The sequence below is a fragment of the Topomyia yanbarensis genome, chromosome 2, assembly GCF_030247195.1.
Source record: "Topomyia yanbarensis strain Yona2022 chromosome 2, ASM3024719v1, whole genome shotgun sequence".
Lineage (NCBI taxonomy): Eukaryota > Metazoa > Arthropoda > Insecta > Diptera > Culicidae > Topomyia > Topomyia yanbarensis.
The window spans coordinates 425,048,933-425,068,457 of NC_080671.1; the positions used below are offsets into that span (position 1 = coordinate 425,048,933).

General features: G+C 39.9%; 1 protein-coding gene across 8 annotated transcripts; it reads right to left on the bottom strand.

Moving 5' to 3' along the window:
• Window positions 1-1,746: 1,746 nt before the first annotated feature.
• LOC131685297 (neprilysin-11-like) lies at window positions 1,747-17,053 on the bottom strand. Of its 8 annotated transcripts, none has more exons than XM_058968925.1 (14): window positions 16,979-17,053; window positions 13,569-13,670; window positions 13,434-13,506; window positions 13,277-13,371; window positions 12,919-13,212; window positions 12,627-12,855; window positions 3,591-3,807; window positions 2,951-3,532; window positions 2,740-2,899; window positions 2,634-2,682; window positions 2,512-2,579; window positions 2,318-2,448; window positions 2,105-2,269; window positions 1,747-2,043 (listed from the first exon to the last, which is right to left on the bottom strand). In XM_058968925.1, the coding sequence occupies exons 2-14, from the start codon at window positions 13,594-13,596 to the stop codon at window positions 1,867-1,869; spliced, it is 2,268 nt and encodes a 755-aa protein (XP_058824908.1). In that variant the 5' UTR covers window positions 13,597-13,670; window positions 16,979-17,053; the 3' UTR covers window positions 1,747-1,866. The 8 variants fall into 8 exon arrangements, with proteins under 8 accessions (XP_058824908.1, XP_058824905.1, XP_058824906.1 ...); XM_058968922.1 differs by having other exon boundaries at window positions 13,569-13,769; window positions 16,979-17,052; XM_058968923.1 differs by having other exon boundaries at window positions 13,569-13,719; window positions 16,979-17,044.
• Window positions 17,054-19,525: the final 2,472 nt, after the last annotated feature.

Sequence of the window (19,525 nt, forward strand, 5' to 3'; positions counted from 1 at the left end):
AGAACCGTCCGTATAACAAACTAAGTATTCTTCAAGTTGTCGCTCCAGACAGCCATTCCTCACGAAGAGGAATTCTCACATTGAAAGTTTTAGAAGAAAAACTACATGTGAGTGTAAGGTCACTGGGAGCAAGTGTATATTCATCCTAAGTAACCATTTGGGGCCACAGTCTTGTGTGGCTAGTTACACGATCTATTGGATTACTGTTCCAGAGCCCAGTAACCTTAAGACGGTATGCACAAGAAAGTGCTTCTTGTTTCAGAAACACATGTAGTGGTTTTATGTTCAAGAGTACCTCGAGAACAGCTGTAGGTGTTGTCGAGAACGCACCAGTCATCGCCATCAAGACCATCCTCTGAAGATGGTTTAACTTTGATTGGATTGTCATGACTTCTCCCTTCTGCCACCAAACAAGGCACCCGTATGCCAGTATTGGTCTAACAATTGTTGTGTAGATCCACTGAATGTACTTGGGTTTGAGTCCCCAAGAGCTTTCTTGATCCTGAAATCGATGTGAGCTGTCCAATTAAGTTTTGAGTCGAAAATTACCCCAACGTACTTAACTTGATCTTCGACAATAATTTCAGAGTCAAAAAACTGCAATGGACGAGCTCCGGTTGTAATCCTGCGTTGCGTGAAAAGCACCATTGAGGTTTTATTTGGATTAACTGATAGTCCAACATGAAGACACCACCGCTCAACAACACATAAGGCTTGTTGCATCAAATCAGAAAGTGTGTTAATGCAAATACCGGTGATCATTATATGATAATCATCGGCGAAACCATACGTCGGAAACCCAAGCCTCATTTAGTTTTCTCAACAAGCTATCGGCGACAAGGTTCCATGGAAGTGGTGACAGCACACCACCTTGAGGACATCCGCAGACACTCAGTTTCCTCATCTCTACTTGTCTTAAGATGTCGGTTGCTAAGCATTGCGTGTATCCAGTTCGTGATATATGAAGGTACTCCATGATCTCGTGCTGCTTCCAAAATGGATTCGAAAGACACGTTGTCAAAAGCACCTTCAATATCGAGAAAAACTCCTAAACTTGATTGCTTTTGTGAAATAGCTTTTTCAATGTTGTAGACAACATTGTGTAACAGGGTGGTAGTAGACTTCCCCCGCTGATATGCATGTTGCATTGCATGCAGTGGCTGCTCGCCCAAGCTACCATCCCGAATGTAGTGGTCGATTAAACGTTCCACTGATTTGAGAAGGAAGGAGGTCAGACTGATCAGTCTAAAGCTCTTTGCCTCCTCATAAGTGACGCGGCCACCTTTGCGAATGAATTTGACAGTTATTTCCATAACTGACATACTTCAAACCCGCCGGATGCCACGCGGCCTCTAGGCTGGTTTTGTCCGGAGACAGATAATAGAGTTATCAACCTCCTAGTGGACCACAGGTGGTTGAGTTCGACTAAATTGACAGCAGTTATTCGTCTACCCAGTTAAACTAGTCCGGAACCGATTCGGACTTCCAGTATGAATTCCAGCTCAAATGCATTAATCGAAAGAGTCGGAATCGGTTTTCTTTAAGCACGATTCCACACTGAATCCATTCAGGATTTCGAACCGGTTCCGGAATGGATTTGACGGATAGTTGGGATAAGTTGGTTTGGCGGCGCTAGTGTTTATCGTATATTAATTCAAATGTTTGCACACGCCTTTTAAATATTTTTGTTCGATCATGGATGTCTGTTCTCTGTGGTGTAACTGAGGATAAGCGTTTATTTCACTGCTTAAAAGTTTATTTCTGTCAAATGGTATTATGCCCCTTGTTTGAAGCTGAGCCATCCCAAAATGTGATGAATAAAGATGAATTAGGATGCGTCTTCCCTAATTAATTCGAAAAGAACGATCACCATATGCGACACTTTTTTGTGGGATTCATCGCACTCCCAATAGGACACCGGAACGCCTCACTGAACTCTCCCATATTACTAAGAACTCCAAGTACTCGAAATCTGGACGGACTATGTACATTCGTTAGCAACAGCTCGGAAGCAGCATCAGGCGAAATGACATCACAGTATAACTGCGAACAAACGAGACCTATTAGGATTAGTTATTCTTTACCATAGCATGATTTGGCCTACATTAGCAAACGATATAAACAAAAGTTGCTCATGCGTGAAGTCCTCGAATCCCGGCAGACTCGACTCTAGGCCGTGTTCCTTTGCAAACAATCGATAGGCCCAAAAAGCTTGCCGAAGACCACCGTTGTCAGCGATGTTTTCACCAAGCGTTAGAGTACCATTTACCTGCATGGAAGAAGTTAAAATAATTTATATTCCATTTATCGTACTTACATATGATTTCGCCAATGTAACGTAGTAGTTGCTGTATTGATCAACTAGACAGTTTGCTCGATCGTCGTACTCCTGAATCGTCTGGTTTGACCACCAGCTTTTCTTGTTCCCATGTTTATCGATGAGACGACCTGTTCAATTGATAGGTGATCGCGTTTCCGTTATTTGATATTATTGAAATAATTGCAATTTACCTGTATTGTCGAAAGCGTGGGTAAATTCATGACCTAGAATGTCCCCGAGTGCTCCATAGTTCAAGGCTCTACCGAAAAATGTTCAATTAATTCATCGGTATGTTTAACTCCAAGATACTTACTCCAATCCAAGATAGTAGAAGGGATACTTAATTATAGCAACGGGAATGTCTACAAATACACAAAATCACTTGAACAGCACAAACCATATGTTTCCGGGTAACTTACGAATCAAATTCCATTCTGGAATGTAGTATGCATTCACATTTACTGTGTTTAAAACCGAAAAACGGTTGTTCTCTAGTCGCCAAGACTGCAACTTATCCGTGAGCAGAAAATGCGTTGCATTGATCCAATTCTCAAGATGGCAACTATCGTTGATCTGCAACTGTAGTTAAACTTCAATGTCATGCGACTCTAAACCACAAACCTGTAGTACCCCCTCATAGTAATGTTCCAGCTTCTCCACGTCCAAAATCCACTCGGGAAATCCAATGAAACTGCTCATCGCTTCGGACTTCTCGAGCGCGTTATGCGTTGTGTACTTATCCATCCAGTCTGTCTCCACTACGAATCGGTCGAACTGGGTTCGAATGTCATGCAGCATTCTTTCGACGCGTGGTTTTGTTTCGACAAAAAAGTCCTTCTCGGAGATTGCATAGTTGACGGCCAGACCCATAAAAGCTTGTACATAATCGGTGCAGTCAAAGTCTGTTTTAATGACGTTTAGTGTGTTGTTCACCAGATAGCTGGTTACCATCATCCAGACGTAGAGTTCGATCCGTGCATCCGAGTGTTTAGATACAGCATCCACGAGTTGCTGAAGATATTCAACGGTAGCGTTGTCGATTTGTAGCTTATCCTCCGCGGTTGGTTTGACATCCGGCAGATCGGCGAACAGTACGTCTAGATAGCGTTGCCATATCGGGATTGGGTTTCTTGGAGCTAGACATGAATCCGTTAGATTTTGCAGCTCTTGAACACTCAGGTAGCTCGGATCTTCTTCGGTGTATTCTGGTTTCTATAATTGGATGAATAAAAGCTGCTGTTTTTATGAATCTATACCGATCAATACTCACGTCCGGAAGAGTTTGGTTAAATTCGATTAACTGCTCTGCTAACTTCGAAAATCTATCATGTATATTCGTAGTATTTATGCTTGGCTGGATTACCTCAATGAGTTGCTTTAAAGCTTTAGAAATTTTCGTTGTATTGCCATTATCTTTCTCCGAATCCTTATCGTAGTTCTCGTCACCATCACTACTCGAGTTAGTAGTTTTATGTGTCGAATAGTAGCTATTGAAATGTCGAGATATTTGAAATTTACTATATTAAAATTAATATTTTTTCTGCATTTCATACGATGGATTGATTTTGCTAACGAATGTGGTTCAATCTAATCTGTCTCCCGCTTGATAGTGATGCCGTTATTGAGGATTTCATTAGTTCGTAAAAGCGATCCGTTGCAATGCAGAATGCAAAATAAGGCTATTTAGATTGTCTTCATATTATTGCCCCCTTGCGAACTTTATACGCATGATCTACACAAGCTATGTAATTGAAGCCCATATCTTGATAAGGGATGAATTTAACGTATCAAAATTTTGATGAGTCATACCCATATATGAAATATTCGATAGGATGCAAAATAGGAGACCACAAATTTCAAATAATCGGCTACATATCAAGTAATTAACTACTAGAGACTCCATTGTAAGGAACCATGCACATTTGTGTAAAGTCGGTTTATCCTTAATCGGTTTCTTATTTTCAACTGCCCGACTGACCCTTGACGACAGGGCGGCCTAGTTGTGTCTACCAGAATGTTGGAATTCCGCACACAAACAAAAAGGTAAATAAAAAAAAAATATAAAATTTCATAATATACATACCAACGGAGGTCTTAGTGGAATGCACTGTCTATAGACTGGTGCAAACACTGAAGAAAAGTACAAGTAGCACTCGAAATATTGGTGTCTGTTATTTAGTAGTGAAGTGCGAGTTCATGTCATTATAAATAAACATTTAATTCCAATAATGGTAGAAAATCTGTGTTAAGTGCCAATACAAAACTTCCCCCGTTTATTCTTCAATCAATGCTCTCTTACTGCTGCTGCTCTTTCCGATCCGCCGGGATAACAACGGCGGCGTTTTACTGTTTACCGTTGGATTCCTGCGGCAGCGATCCTTGACTTTTAGCTAGGGTGGTAAGCTTTGCGCGTTTGTTGGAAGCTCTCTTGGCGTTTCTAGATCCTTTGCGGTTAGCCGGGGAAGCGAAAGCTCCTCGTCGATAAGCTTCTCCCAGTGACGATTTAACACCACACAAACGTTTTACGAAATTACGAGCCGGTAATTGGGTAATACCTTCGTGAAAATATTTACTAGATGGTGCTGCTTCGGTGGTGGTTAACGTGAATTAAAATGTATGGGAAAGGTATTAAAAGTTGGGGTTTTGAAAAAACTATAATATTGTAGTTGTAAAATAAATACTCATTTGATGCAGAAAAACTATGGGAACAGTTTGTAGAAGTTTATTTAGATCTAGGGGCAGATCACTCTAACATTCAACTCGTCAACTTCCAACGTTTCCAAGAATGTATACCAAATTTATATCAAATTAGAAAAAATGCATTTAATTTACATTTTTACATCAACTTTGTACTCCCTCGCAGAAAAGTTTGTTTAACAAATGTCCTACGATGATTCAATTTGTTCGACGTTTTGTTGAATGTAGGGCTAATTTTTTCGTAGGGTCTTGATGTCCTACACGCAACTCTAAATACATTGCACGCAACGCAAAATACATTATGAATTTCTATTTTGATGGAAAGAAATGCATTTAATTTCGCTGATTTTTAAAAATACATTACAGGTGATCTGCCCCTATATTTCGATATAATATTATTAATAATTGTTCTAATAAAATCTAAAAAACTGTTTGCACCCATACATTCTACCCATTAGTTTCCACCAAGAGAAAAGTTAAAACTCTCTCACAACTCTCCGCCTCAGTCGTTTTGACAGCAGATTTCACTACTGGATCCCATTCATCGCAGTTGGAATGTTTTCTCTCAGAACTTCAGCGCAATTGTAACAACCGATTAATCCCATATGGGCTGGGATTCCAACATGAATCCGCCCATATTTTGAATCTCATTCTGGATGTGTTTACTGGGAGGAGGTTATTTTAGACTGCGGACATATATGTGTCGCCATAAAGAAGCTCTTGTTTCACGTATATTACCGCAAGATGAAAAAAGCGCACCCTTACATACAAGGGAACAGAAACGACATAAACTTCTCAATTTAGTGGGAAATAGTTTTCGCCGCTCGTTCTTGTTAAGATTGGCGATATCTAAAGAGACTTAAATAACTTAAAACCAAGCTACGGGTCACAATCAACACTGCAAATGTGCAAGCCTCGCAAAATTTGTTTGTTGTTATTGCGTTTGTTTCTTCTAGTCAAAATAGAAATCTGCTGCGACTTCTGTTCTACTAAGTTTCTCGATCAGCTCAAACATAGTAGTTATATCCGCAGGAATGGTATTTTGCAGCAGTAAAACCACATTAGGCCAAGAACAATTGCGATTTTGTCAATTACAAGCGGATCCACGACAAAAACAGGCGTGGTTGAAGTCTTGTGCATATGTTTCTGTCTTGTCAGTTTGCTGGAAACAAAAGAGCTTTACTTTGTTTGGCAGATTCAGACCAACAACTGAACGACTTTCGTTTTAAATGTTTGCATCATTTGGTATTCGTTACCCTCATGCTGAATTTCGTCCTCCCATAAAACTATGCCATTTTCTCTTTAGCGTTTCTAATATCGTTTTCGCTTGAAGCAGAAACTAACTCAGTTTCGGACCTAACTGATGTCAAACCGTTTGTTTGAAGCCAGTTTCCAACCTAGGTTATGCGCCACTGAACTGAAAACCGGGTTGGGTTCTAACCTGAAATATATTTCGGGTTCGCTCACACCACCGCTGTTTGGCGAGAACCCAACTCAGTTCCATTAATAGTTCCGATTCTCAATCGAAAACGATATAAGTTGTATCAAATTTGGTTTGAGGATATAGCTTTTATCTTTAAAATATTTACTAATTTTAATGGATTGGATAACAATACTTCCTGAAAAACAAAGCCACATAATGCTAAACTTTTACGATTGACAACTCTCTTTTTCGTTTGGAATGACATTGACAGTTAAATTGGAATTCCAAACGAAACATGGCGTCTCTTTGTTATTCTAGTCTCTTTAGCAATATTCTATCCCTGTTGTTTCGACCAGTTTGGCCGAACCCATATAGCTATCAAGTTGTCAAACAAAGCCGAGCGCTTATGGTAAGCGCGTGTTGATTCTTTCAAATAAAAATATCCGTTACTGAACGTACTCAATACATACAAGTTATGTTTACTTAAACTGTCTGCTTCCGCTATAACTGTCTTCCTAAATCTCATAAAGTTATGGCCCCAGTGATTGTGTTTAGCGAAAAGAAAGCGTAAATAGAATGAACTGCGAAGTAGAAACCGCCCGAGTGCCACAGTTTGACGGCAACTGAAGTTTCGTATGTTGGTACTCTTGCAGGAGCAAGAGCACTAGGAGTACATCGTGTTGGAAACGTCGGATGTTGACGAGTTGAATGTTGAGGAAGAGGATTCAGCTGCTGTCAGGGAGATGAAAACGAAAGCGGCGGATTAACGAGCGAAAAATGATCGCCGTTGTTAGTCGGTGCTGATTTCGCGGATCAGTGGCAATCCGCTAGGATACATCGAGGACCAAGAGTCTCCGAAGACCAACTGGAAGGTACTTGAACGGGTGTTCCAACGTAAGAGCCTAGCAAGTCGCCTCCACTTTCAGTTGAAAGCAGATTTTTTGATGAAGGAACCGATGCAGATGTCGGTGGCAAAGAAAGGAGAATCTGTCGTTGTCAAAGAGTATGGTGAAGTAAATATGTTCAACGTAGCAAGGGGTAATTCGATTCCCATTACTCTTCAAAACGTTCGCTATATTCCAGAAGCGCGAGTGAACTTTTTGTCCGTACAAACAATGGAAACGGACGATCTGAAAGTTGTGTTCGAGGATGGCGTCGTGAGTATCGTACGGGATTCTTAAGTGACCGCGACTGGTGAGCGTCGCGGTAAACTATATGAACTGGATTTTTATCGGGAAAAACCGACCGAGTCAGTGGTCTATTCGTGTGGTCGTGTTTCAAAGGAACTTGGGCTATGACATCGTCGTAACGGGTTCTTGGATGGAAATGACCTGAAAGTATTGAGAAACAATAATTTGGTCGACGGTACAACCGCTAAGTTAAAGCAATCTGGCAGTAAAGTCTTTTGTGAACCATGGCTCGTCGGAAAATAAACGTGTGAACCTTTTTCCGTGCGTGAGGATAGGCAGTCGAAACGAATTCTGGAGCTAATCCATAGAGACGTTTGTAGCCCGCTCACGCCGGTGGGTAATAATGGTGAATGATATATTGTAACATTCGCCAATGACTGGAGCCGTTTTACGGTCGTGCATCTTATGAACTCGACGGATGGAATGATGGATAGCTTCAGACAATACGAAACAATAGGGACAAGTATATACCGGTTACGCTACGATAACGGTGGTGAGTATATCGGTCGTGAGTTTAAAAGATTCTGCAAGCAAAAGAGGATCCAAATCGATTGGACTGTTACCTATTCTACTAAGCAAAATGGCGTGAGCGAGCGAAGTAGAGAAAGCTCATTCCGTGCTCAAGAACTGTGATATTAGCAAGGATGCTGGTGTCCCGCCATGTTAGTGCCATCGATCATCAAAAGACACCTCACGAAGTTTGGGAAGGTCGTAAAGCTAACACTCGTGGTCTTCGCGCATTCGATGCAGACGCGTATGTCCACATTCCCAAGGAACGCAGAAAGGAGCTTGACGCAAAGTCCTGGAGAGGACTTGTAGTTACCGTATATAGGAATAAAAAACAGCGAGAGACGAAAACGAAAGGCGAACGGGTTCGGAAGCGGATCCGAAACCAGTGTCAAGTTCTGATGATTTTTCTATCTGTGAGATTCGGAACAGTTTCAATTTTGTGGTACTGAAGGTTCTGTTGAATCAAGTGACGATTTAGATGGATCGGATGATGATTCGGATTGGTGGGGATTCGAACGAATGCGTTGAGGAAGACAGTTTCAATAGCTGTACTGCCAGAACGATCCGAATAGAAACTGAACCTTCAGCGAACGCAGTGTCGCCAGACTGTCAATCGAAACAAGTCTGGAAGCCACCGGGATGGCATTAAGAGTACGAAATGAGTTATAAGGGTTCTACAACGCTTTTTTTATTTCCATCATAGTAGGCCAAGCTATATTTTAATTTTATATTTCAACTCTCTTTTCACGCCTGGCTAGGCTTTTCCTCAGGAAAAAAAATTGCGTCTCTGTTTTTTGGGACTAGCGTCATTGCGGTCAACTAGCTTACTGCTGATTTTAATTGTTGGATTATGATGTTCTCAAATTCGCCGGTAACTTCGTAACAAATTTAGTTCTAGGTTTTATGCCTTTCATGCACAAAAGTGATTTTACTCAATTTTTCTTCAATTGGTTTTCACTCAAATGTTTCCCACTAGAAGAAATATAGGCGTAGCAAATACAAATTAAATACGCCAAGGTCTCATACAAAAGCGTATTCAATGTTTGGCTCACGAAACAATCAAATTACGCTACCCAATTGGTCTGTTTCGTTTTGACACCTTTGACTTGCCAGAAAAAAATTAAACTGGCAACGCTATCAGATCAAAGCATGCTGTAGGTTGCCACAACAGAAATTTTGTTTTGCTTTTGTCCAGAACTTGAAAAACGTTGAAAAGTGATTAGAACACACCTCTCATCTCCGGAGAACGGCTCGGGATTCTCAATAGTTTATGGGTGCCAGATCAATAGCAAGAACCGATTTCGAAACACAATTGAATTCAATTGTTGCTTTTGAGCTCGAACCCACAGGAAAATAATTTTTGTGATCGATAGCCGGATATTTTTTTTCTTACAGTTTTTAGGTACGCCATATTTCCACATGTTGCCATACCAATCGGTCATCCAAATTGTATGTATTAAGTGGCATTTGTGTTAAATAAAACTTTCTGACAATTTTCTACTGGGGTCCTATACAGCCACATTATCTAGTCACTAGAAGAAAATTGCGCAAAGTGATATAACCAACGACTAACGTTGATATAACTGTGATAATAGGGCCCCTGGACTCTGATCAAATGATCATAATATGCCATTACGCGGAACGGGCTCGATAATCTGTTCTTTCAGCTCAACGTGTTGGACGTCTTTCCAGCTACGTTTTCAACGTCAATGTCGTGACGATTGCGCAGCGAGAGCTTATCTGGGAAGTGAAGTGGGTGCCTAAACTAATAATAAAATTAGCGTCGGCCAATATATCCTCGACGGAATTGGTCCCTGTAATGCCCATGGGCAGGTGTTCCAGTATGAGGTAACTCCTTGGGTAACTCCAAATTTATTTGGGAAACTTATACCGTTTTCGATGGCAATGCATTAGTGTAGTAGACTGCACTGATTTTACCCTTTCAAGCAGAAGTGCAAAAAGTGGGTGTTCTATTAAAACTTCTGCTCGAAAGTTCAACAAAGGTGCATTCCGGTGAACTGCTATTGAAAGCGGCAATAATATTCTCTGTTCATTTGTGTATTTGTTTCCCGACAGCCGCAAAAAATAACCGACAGAGTATTTTGCAGCGCGCAATGAGCTCTCCCACCGGCTAGGACTCTACAGCCACCGATGAAGAATGATCATGTCAATACGAAAAAAATTGCTTCCCGCGTTCCGGTTATGATCGCGCACTGTTTATGTCCCGCCAGAAGAAATCTATTCATTGCAGTGGAAACTGTCGGGAGTGATGCTACAATGGCATAGATTGTAAACTTAAAAGTTTTAAAGATAAAGTTTCGGTGAATTACACTGAGTTGAATGAGTTTGTGTAAAATATCCTTCAATTTCAAGAGTAGCTAACAACTTTTTTATTCGATGATGGACAACATAGAGTCTAGTTGAGCATGGTATGCAACATAGGTTGGGTAACGGATTTAAGATAATACTAGATCACTATTAATAGTTAACTTCTATACGGCAGTTATGAGAGTTTGGTTCTTATGCATGTTCAGAACAGAAGTACAGAACTGGCACCTGAGAGTGAGACATAGCTAAGAGTTCGGTGTTTCCATGATTGTTTAGCTCGACCAATCACTCTGGCTTTGGGAAATACTGAGTTACCTTTCACGGATCAGTGTGATCTGTTCGAGTCAAATCCGATGTACTATCAGTCGTAGCAGACTAGATTTGTTCTGGTGGATTCCTTGTTCTTGAGATTAGATTGGAGATTGACGTTTCTAACATACTAATCAGAAGATTCTTTTTGTAGGGTTTCAAAATGCTTTCACAATTCTAGTAACACAGCAAAATGATTGTAGGATATAATTTGGTTGATTCAGCTGACTTACATCCTAATAACTAGACGTCTAATTCTGTTATTCGACCAGAACTTGAGTCCAGCTTAAAGATATTTTCCTGCAAAACCCAAATGCGCGTCTCGTGCTGATGATTCAACAGATTCGTTTAACCCTACGGAAGTCGCGCTTATGGCCCACTGAACGAACAGCCGCTGGTGCCCTAAGACAGTTTCGCTAGATTTTCAGAGCAGCGTACACTCAGTGCACTAGCGCAACTTCCGGAAGGTTAAAATCAGTACCCGGGTTGTAAATTTATGGACAGATTACACCTGAACGTCTAACACAACTGAATTCTTGGATGTTTTGCTGAAAATGGCTTTCACCTTTGTCACAATGTTGAATTTTTTTAACAATTTTAACCAAAAAGTATCAAAGTAAAGGGAAACCGGACATTATCGAAATCATTCGTAATCCAGAAATTATATAGGATGCATTGATTGGTGCAAATGTGGGTTTCTGCAGTTTATGGAACGAAAATAAGGAAGGATTGATCACGGACACGAATTGTCCAACAAAACTTTTTACACGGACAACCGAATATTGGATAAAAAACAGAGCAAATATTTGGTATACAGACCACTCGGAACAAAAGTACCAAAACAAAATATTTGACTCAATCGAGTTGGCTATTCACATGTCCGCTCTGTGACGCAAGATGAAAATCTGTAATTAATTAAATCAGATTTCGAATGCTGGTGTACCACATGACTTACACTTGCATTGTGCTCATGCAGTTCGACAAATTGGACCTAGCAAATCTTTCCAAACTGGTGGAGACTACCAAGACTAACTTCAACGATCGCTACGAGAAAATCCGCAAATGCTTGTAGGCGGTCTACTGGATCCAAAGAGAATGTCCAGCTGTAGAGGGCCAAGGCGCATGAATTGACCCAAAAAACTCTGCCAGCTCGATTGCAGACAGATGTGTCGAATCAATGTATGTTTGGCTGCATAATCTAGTGTAAAGCTGCTATCTTATGGTAACGAACAAACTAACTACGGTTGACACTCATATCTGGAACCGAGAAGCAACTTCCACATATTTCGGCATGCACGCACATTTGTCCGTAAAACTGCGCCTGCAAAATGTAAGTTAGTTATTCCGTGACTCTCGAAATCCTTTTTCTGAAAAAGGATACGCGAAAAATTACGAATATTGGTATAGTTTTCTTCACTAGCAATTCAAAATATTGTAAACTGTCAGAAAACTAACAAGTTATACAGTGCATCCAGTTTTGCACTTTTTCATCGAAGTACGCTGTCAATCTGACAGCGTACCTTTATTGGTGTACCTGGGTTATAAAATGTGTCCACGAAAAATCGTCAGAGCATGCCGTATTAACATATTTGTATTTGGGCGTAGCGTAGTTGGTAAATCGATTGCCTTGAACGCAGCTCACATGGGTTCAATTCCCAACTCCGCACATAGGGTTAGTGATTTTCTAAAGAGATTTCGCTAACCCGAAATGATCAAGGAACGAGCGCATCTATATTTAAAAGTAGGGAAAATTGCGCTAAAAATATCATAATCCAAATGATAATATTTTTGCAATTTTTTATGACGCACACTATAGGAAAGGCGAATATTTTCGAAGTATCAATATTACCTGAAAGTCAACCTGTTGCGTGTCTTATTTTGATAATCCGGAACAATATCAAACCCTATGATGATTTTTATTCCTAGCTTTCGATAAATCCTGGCAACCGAACTGATCCAGTCAAATGTGAAATTTTCCGGAGTACTTTCTGTGTAGTTTAACAAAGTGGGAATCGTGGGCAGTCCGAATTCCTTCAGATATTTAGCGATTGAATTGAACCCTTGTTGTTCACGGGTAGCTGAAAGTAGTTAATATTTAGTTAACATTATTATTCTATACGCTAACTTAACCACGTGATTACCGGTGTCCAGACAAGCTTTATACATCATCTTTGACTGCGCAACCGGTTTCGGGTCTGACTGACTGATGTTCATCTCTAGCATAGCCATTATGTTGCCGAAGATTTTCAGTTGTCGATCGTCAATCCAGTTGTACATGCGACTTGCTACTGGACGTGGATGATCAGCGGCCCAGTTGCCGCAAACGTACGAGTAGAAGTCCTCGCACGGATCCACGGTCAGGTCCATGCTCTGCTGGAAGGCAGCGGCCGACCGGAGGCATTCCTTGCTGTGACAGATTTCTGGCTTGTTGGTTCCTGTTGGATGAAAGAATTTGTGTAATGGTAGGGAGGCTTAGTTGGAGTTGATGGATTGAAATACCATAGTGGAAAATTGCGAAGAAAACTGACGAGAGCACTACGACGGCTAGCAGTAGCACACAGATGACTGTTCGATTACAGATAACCCGAAAAGAGCTGGAATGAAGATAGAGCTGTAGCTTTGATAGTGAGCTAGTAATCGTGAGTTAAACGCATACCTCTGACTATAGCAGGTTGTCGGAAAGATTGGAACTTCTGAAACGTATCTACGAATGGCTTCGGTGTGCGAATCTGGAATCGTGATGTTTCATGAATTGATCGAATGTAGTTCCGTGGGACCTAGAAATATCTACCCATGGATTTGTTCCCGTGTTCCTCCATGGTGAAAGGGACTTATCGAGTAATATTGGCCAATTGAATGCAGCTACTGATTTCCAGCATTGATTACTTAGGAGCTAAAATGGTAATTTTCAACGAACATCCAAAGCTATTTGGCTTGAAACTCTATAATCCAAGAAATTCAATATGCAGTGTAGGTGATGCGCCGAAATAAGCTGCAATTTTGAAACATATTTCGTTTTTGATGCAAAAAGCATCAAATCGACTGTAATAACTATCCAGGCATAACGATCGTCAATACCGCCTATAAAGTTCCCTCGCGTGTTCTGTTTAGCAGACTGCGTTCGTTAATTGAATTCTTTGTCGGCGAATACCAAAGTGGGTTTCGAGAAAGACGATGAATGAAGGACTAGGTATTTACTCTGCGACAATCCTGGATAAATTATGATATTTTAAAGGACTCACCCTCTGTTTATGGATTTAAAAGCAGCGTACGATTCAGTGAAACGAAGCGAACAGATAATGTTTGAATATGCCTTGTCGAAAAAATTCCTTAAGCTGTTCATATGACGCTGAATGGGACAAAATGAAATGTCAAAACAGTCGGAGAAATATCCGATTCGTTTTGGATGTTAGATTGGATGTTAGATCTCTTACTTAGTGTTCAAGTGCTCGAAGGTATGATGCAAAGATTTGGTATGAAAATCGGCGTAAATGGCAGAAAAGTGGACGAGGCATTTGTGTCTTTTGAGAGGTAGACTGCAATAATATGACAGTCTATAAACTCTGACGAGACACAGTACATGATAGCTGGAAGAGAATAAGGTAATACCGATTGGCTCCTAGGTGAAAATTAATGGGATACGAAACGAGGTTGTTGACAGTTCATAGATCTTGGAATTCTAAAACGGCGCTAAAACGGCGGAATTGCTATTTTTCACGAAAAATTCCGCCATTATATGAGCTAAAAACCCCCTTAATTGAAAAATTATCTCAAAAACTTGACGTCAGGGTTAAGTGTTTTGTTCATAGAATGTGTATGCAAAGTTTGAAACAAATCGGTTAAGTTGTTTTTGAATGGCAGTTAACACAGCAAATCGTGTTTTTTACAGAAACGTTCTACAAAAACGGATATGCGAATGGCCACACGGTTATAAAATCGAATTTTTGCACGCGAAGTTTCATACACGCTAGCGCAAGCGACAAACACGTTAACTTACAAACGCTCGAGCCCTTCGCGAGCATCCACAGCTTCGACATCGAGTAGCTTGTTGATATTTTTGCATAGAAAAACTATAAAATGTGATTCAAATGATACATTATAATGCACAACAGTTTCGATCAATTCGCTTTATTCAAATTTAAAAAAAAAATCGCGAAGAAGTTCTTTCACGTTGGAACCCTTACTCCCCCTTAATATTTTATGGAGCATTATATTACGTTCACATTATTAATAATTATTAAAAGCTGTTCTAGTTCTGCAGATTGAACAGAGTTTTAGTGAGTATTTAAGAATACGTAAATATAAAAAAACCTGTTTTAATCCACCTAGCGGTGCATTTGTGCCATTCTCATTTCTCTAAACTATGGTTCGGTGGCTGATTATGTTCAACATAATTGTGGAAAAGTCCATTACATTCTTAGTGCACTTTGAACTTATAAACAATGGCTTGCCAGCACGAACTTGATGAGCTACGTGTCGACGGTGAAACACTTGAAACAAAAAAATATCATACTTCATCAGCCAAATCAGTTATCTGCTTGCTATCTCATTTTGTGGCTGGGTGGGGTGGTGGTCTGAGGGGTGATTTAAGGGGATTTTAAAGGGAGAGGAGTGAACATTAGAGTGGGGGAGGGGGGGTGTTAACCCCTCTCCGTATACAATCAACTACGCACCTGTTGAAATCCAGAAACCTTATGCCGGGATTAGGTTGACGTTTTTCAGAGTGATTGCATAACCTTTCTATATGAGAAAGGCAAAAATGTGCCAAAATCCAAAAAAATTTCGTCAGATTTCGTCAAGCATTTTCGTCATATTTTTTTTCGAGTTTGCCTCAAATCTCGACGTTTCATGCACCTCAAAGACATTTAGCGTCAAAAATAAAAATTCTATTTTTAATATTTCCTATAGTTTATATGAGAAATTTCTGTGTGGCCGCACTCTTAAACCCGTAATTCCGGAACCAGAATTCCGATCGATACAATGCAATAGTAGCCGATGGGAGGGTTGCACCTTTCATTTGAGACTAAGTTTGGGCAAATCGGTCCAGCCATCTCTGAGAAACAGCTTCAAAAGGGTCGGAATAGAGTGTGAATGGGCTCAACACCTTATTTAATCGACAGTTTCTTCAGTGCATACTTGATACAGCTCGTTACTCATGGTTGGCATTCTACATTCTTCATGTTGCTAGCAAAATTCTTCGCTCGTTACCTCATGGTTGTACTCAGCACTAGGAAGAATCTGATAGTTGTGCAATGTGTACGCGTCTGTAGGCTACATGACTTAAGTTCACCACGTAAACCGTAGGAATTCTTATTCGCAGACCTTTTTAACCTCCAGGTGAAAATCATGATTACATGTCATAAGTGATACGCAACTCGACAATCTTGTTCAATTAGCATTTGGGCGCTTTGTTATCTTCTAATTTACATGTAGTTTGTTTTGTGTGAGTTTGATTTCAGTCATATTCATCTTAAGAGGTAAAAATGTCTCACTACTCTGTGGTAAATGTCAAAAATTTAAATTCTTTATGCGACGACAAATGATACTCCCAATAACTTTGGTGAAGACACTGTAGGAACGAGTATTCACTTGCATTGTTACAGTCACGACAGACACCAAGTAAACAATTATTTTCAGTGAATCCCTCATAATTACTTCTAGGAGAATCAATCACAAACATTATTTTATCTCAAGTTCCGATGTATTATGTTTTAAAACTTTTTCGAAGATACTAAACCTGTTGACGGGTTCGAATTTATGTGATCGTGGCCGTATTTTTAAGCATTTACTTTTTTTTCACTATAAAAATGAGTACGTAACCTTGTACATATACAAAATCCGATTTACGCTATTCAATTCAGCACCCAAATGTAAACCATAAATAACACTCATCTTTCTTAATTTTAGATCCCAATTCGCGATATTTAAAATCGATTTCATTTTCAAATACTCATAACAAGCAATTTCGACGGAGCAAAGACAATCGAAAAGTTAAATTTTTTATGCCATTTTCTTTGAACTCATTAATCAAGGATCTTAGTACATTCAAGTCGGTTTCTTTTGCTAAAAAGTATAATTTTTTGCCAACTGTTGCGAGATACTCCAAATTAATGGTTTGTTTTAACAGCAAAATAAAACTAATAAAAACTGCACAGCACTAAATTAGGAATAGTATGGCACAATACGTTTCTTTTCACTCACTTCACGATTAATCAAACGAACAATCGAAACACGTTAAGTGATTTTATAGGTTCCTACCGATTCGCGTGAACACCGCAAACTAACTGAGGATTAGCCAGCGTTGAGTGGTATTTAAATTCTACACCGAAGTTTACACCTGTCCGCATCAACATTTTAATGCACTTTGTGCTGCTCTTATAGCGTGGTGTCGTCATCGCAACCGCATTCTGAACTGCGTTAGATAAATCTTCCCTGATACATAAAGCGTTATCCAATTCTAAAAGGCTAAACAGAATGCTTCGTCGTGGACGCTGCGTTGGGCCTAATTTGAAAAGTTTTAAAGTTCTGTCGGGACAGTTCACAGTGCGCTGAAATGTATAAAAAACATGAACTTAATTCATTAGAAGTCGAGTCGTCAATTAGGTCCAGGAAATGTATTCGGAGAAGATGTTAAATGAAAATATGAATACTCTGCACAAACTAATCAACGTTCAAATTAAGCTTGGTTTACTATATTAGTACTATAGGTACAATTTTTTTACCTTGGAGAGAAACACAGGATAAAATTATGAATGGTAATGAAAATAAATTTTCAAAGATTTTTTTCAGCAATGCTCCGCATTTTGAGTAAATCCCAAACTTTGTCGATAAAATTACACGCAGTTCGCACTTCGTTAGTGACGGAGTATTCTGTGTCGGAATTAAGCTGCAATGCATCGGAGTATCCAATGATAATATTTTATTTTATCGATCTTGTATTCCATATTACATTTTAACTTCATCTTAACAAATCTCGTGAACGATACGACAGTTTTCTCGAATAACAAACGCTGTTTAGCTTATTAAAAGGGACCGTAAAATGAAAACCTAATTATACAAAAATCTTAGATTTACAACAGGCGTAAAACTACGATATACCCATATTGTTGTTTTGTTATAGGCAGCTTTCTCTGGAGCAAAGTCTATATGGCATTCCAAGTCTTCCAAAGAGCCACTTTGTCAACCACAAGAAGTCAAATGTTTCCCAGTATACAGAAGAAAAAATACAAACACAACCCTATGAGGTTGCACGAACAGTTGACGTGGGACTCCTCTACACCGAGCAAAAAGCATCTGAGAATTTCATAAGTCTCGGTTGAACAGGCCTTCTGACGATGCCGTTGAACACTTCACTTTATCTTTATTTATGCTCTCCAAATAATGTCCAAATAATGTATTTCATAAGACAGTCTTATGGCTCCGCTCCAATATATGCGTTTTGGAATTTCATAAGTTTTTCTTATGAAACCCATATGAGGCATGTTGTTGGTTCTACAAAATTATATTTAGTTTTTCATAAACGTCACTGTTGTGAAAAGTTCATAATTGTTTCTTATGAATTCAGTACAGGCATAGACGGCCAGGATATGTTCTGCTGAAACTTCGAATGGTACTGTCTGCCAATCATCTCTTCGTCTGATCATAATGACACCTCCCAAGCTCCGGGTCGTCAGATGGAAAATCCTTGGATTGAAGTAATCGAATCTGAAGAATCAACTTGCGATACAGACTCAAATGATAAGCTCTCTATTTAGTGCCAAAACGTCCGCGGACTCCGCACAAAAATCGATAAAGTTTTTCCCTGCTATCCCGAGCAAATTCTCATGGGTTCAGTCACCATAGAACTCCTTGAAAAGACCATAAGTATGGTCCGTGCCAATTTTCACGACCATCAAAACACCATCAAGAGGTCTCAATAACCCATAAATACACCGAAACATGGTTTTTATATGGGATCTACTGGACCATGGTGATGGTGTTTTCATGGGTTGATCCCATTTAAAACACTATCAAAGCACCATGCAGTGGGGGTGAAATTGGACCATGACCATGGGGTTTTTATGGGCTTTCCGTTCACTCGGGATCTCTGCCTCTCATAACGACATAATTGTGCCCACCGATTAGGCCATTCATATTCTGTTTATAGAAACGACCGCAAGCCGGTAAGCTCACGATGGGGGCGTGCTTAACGCTGTATCATCCGCATTGAACAGTTTCATCGATCCAACGCCTGTTGAGGTTTCGCTTGAACAGCTGTTCGTTAAACTGAAGCTACCTGACCATTTTGTCAGCATCGGTGTAATATATTTACCACCAAACAGCAAGTATGATTAAGTCAGCTATATTTCTTCTGACCAACCCTGGATTTATCCCAAAAAGATCAACCTCTACGAGTCTCGTTCAATTCGTCTCATTCTGCTTACGAAATATGGACGCTTGTGCTCAGATCGATACGACTTGAACTGACTTGAAAACAGCGTTTGACAGAGTTGACCACGGAATGCTTTTGGAATGATTGAAGCTAATAGGTGTTTCTATTGATCTAATTTGTTGGATCGAATCGTATCTGAGTGATCGTCAACTTATAGTGAAAATTGGATGCGTATCTTCCGTCCCGTTTTCAAACAAATCGGGTGTTCCTCAAGGAAGTAATTTAGGCCCGCTCTTGTCCACAGTATTCATTAATGATCTAGCTACAGCATTAACATCTGGGTGTCGCATATTTTACGCAGATGATATCAAATTATA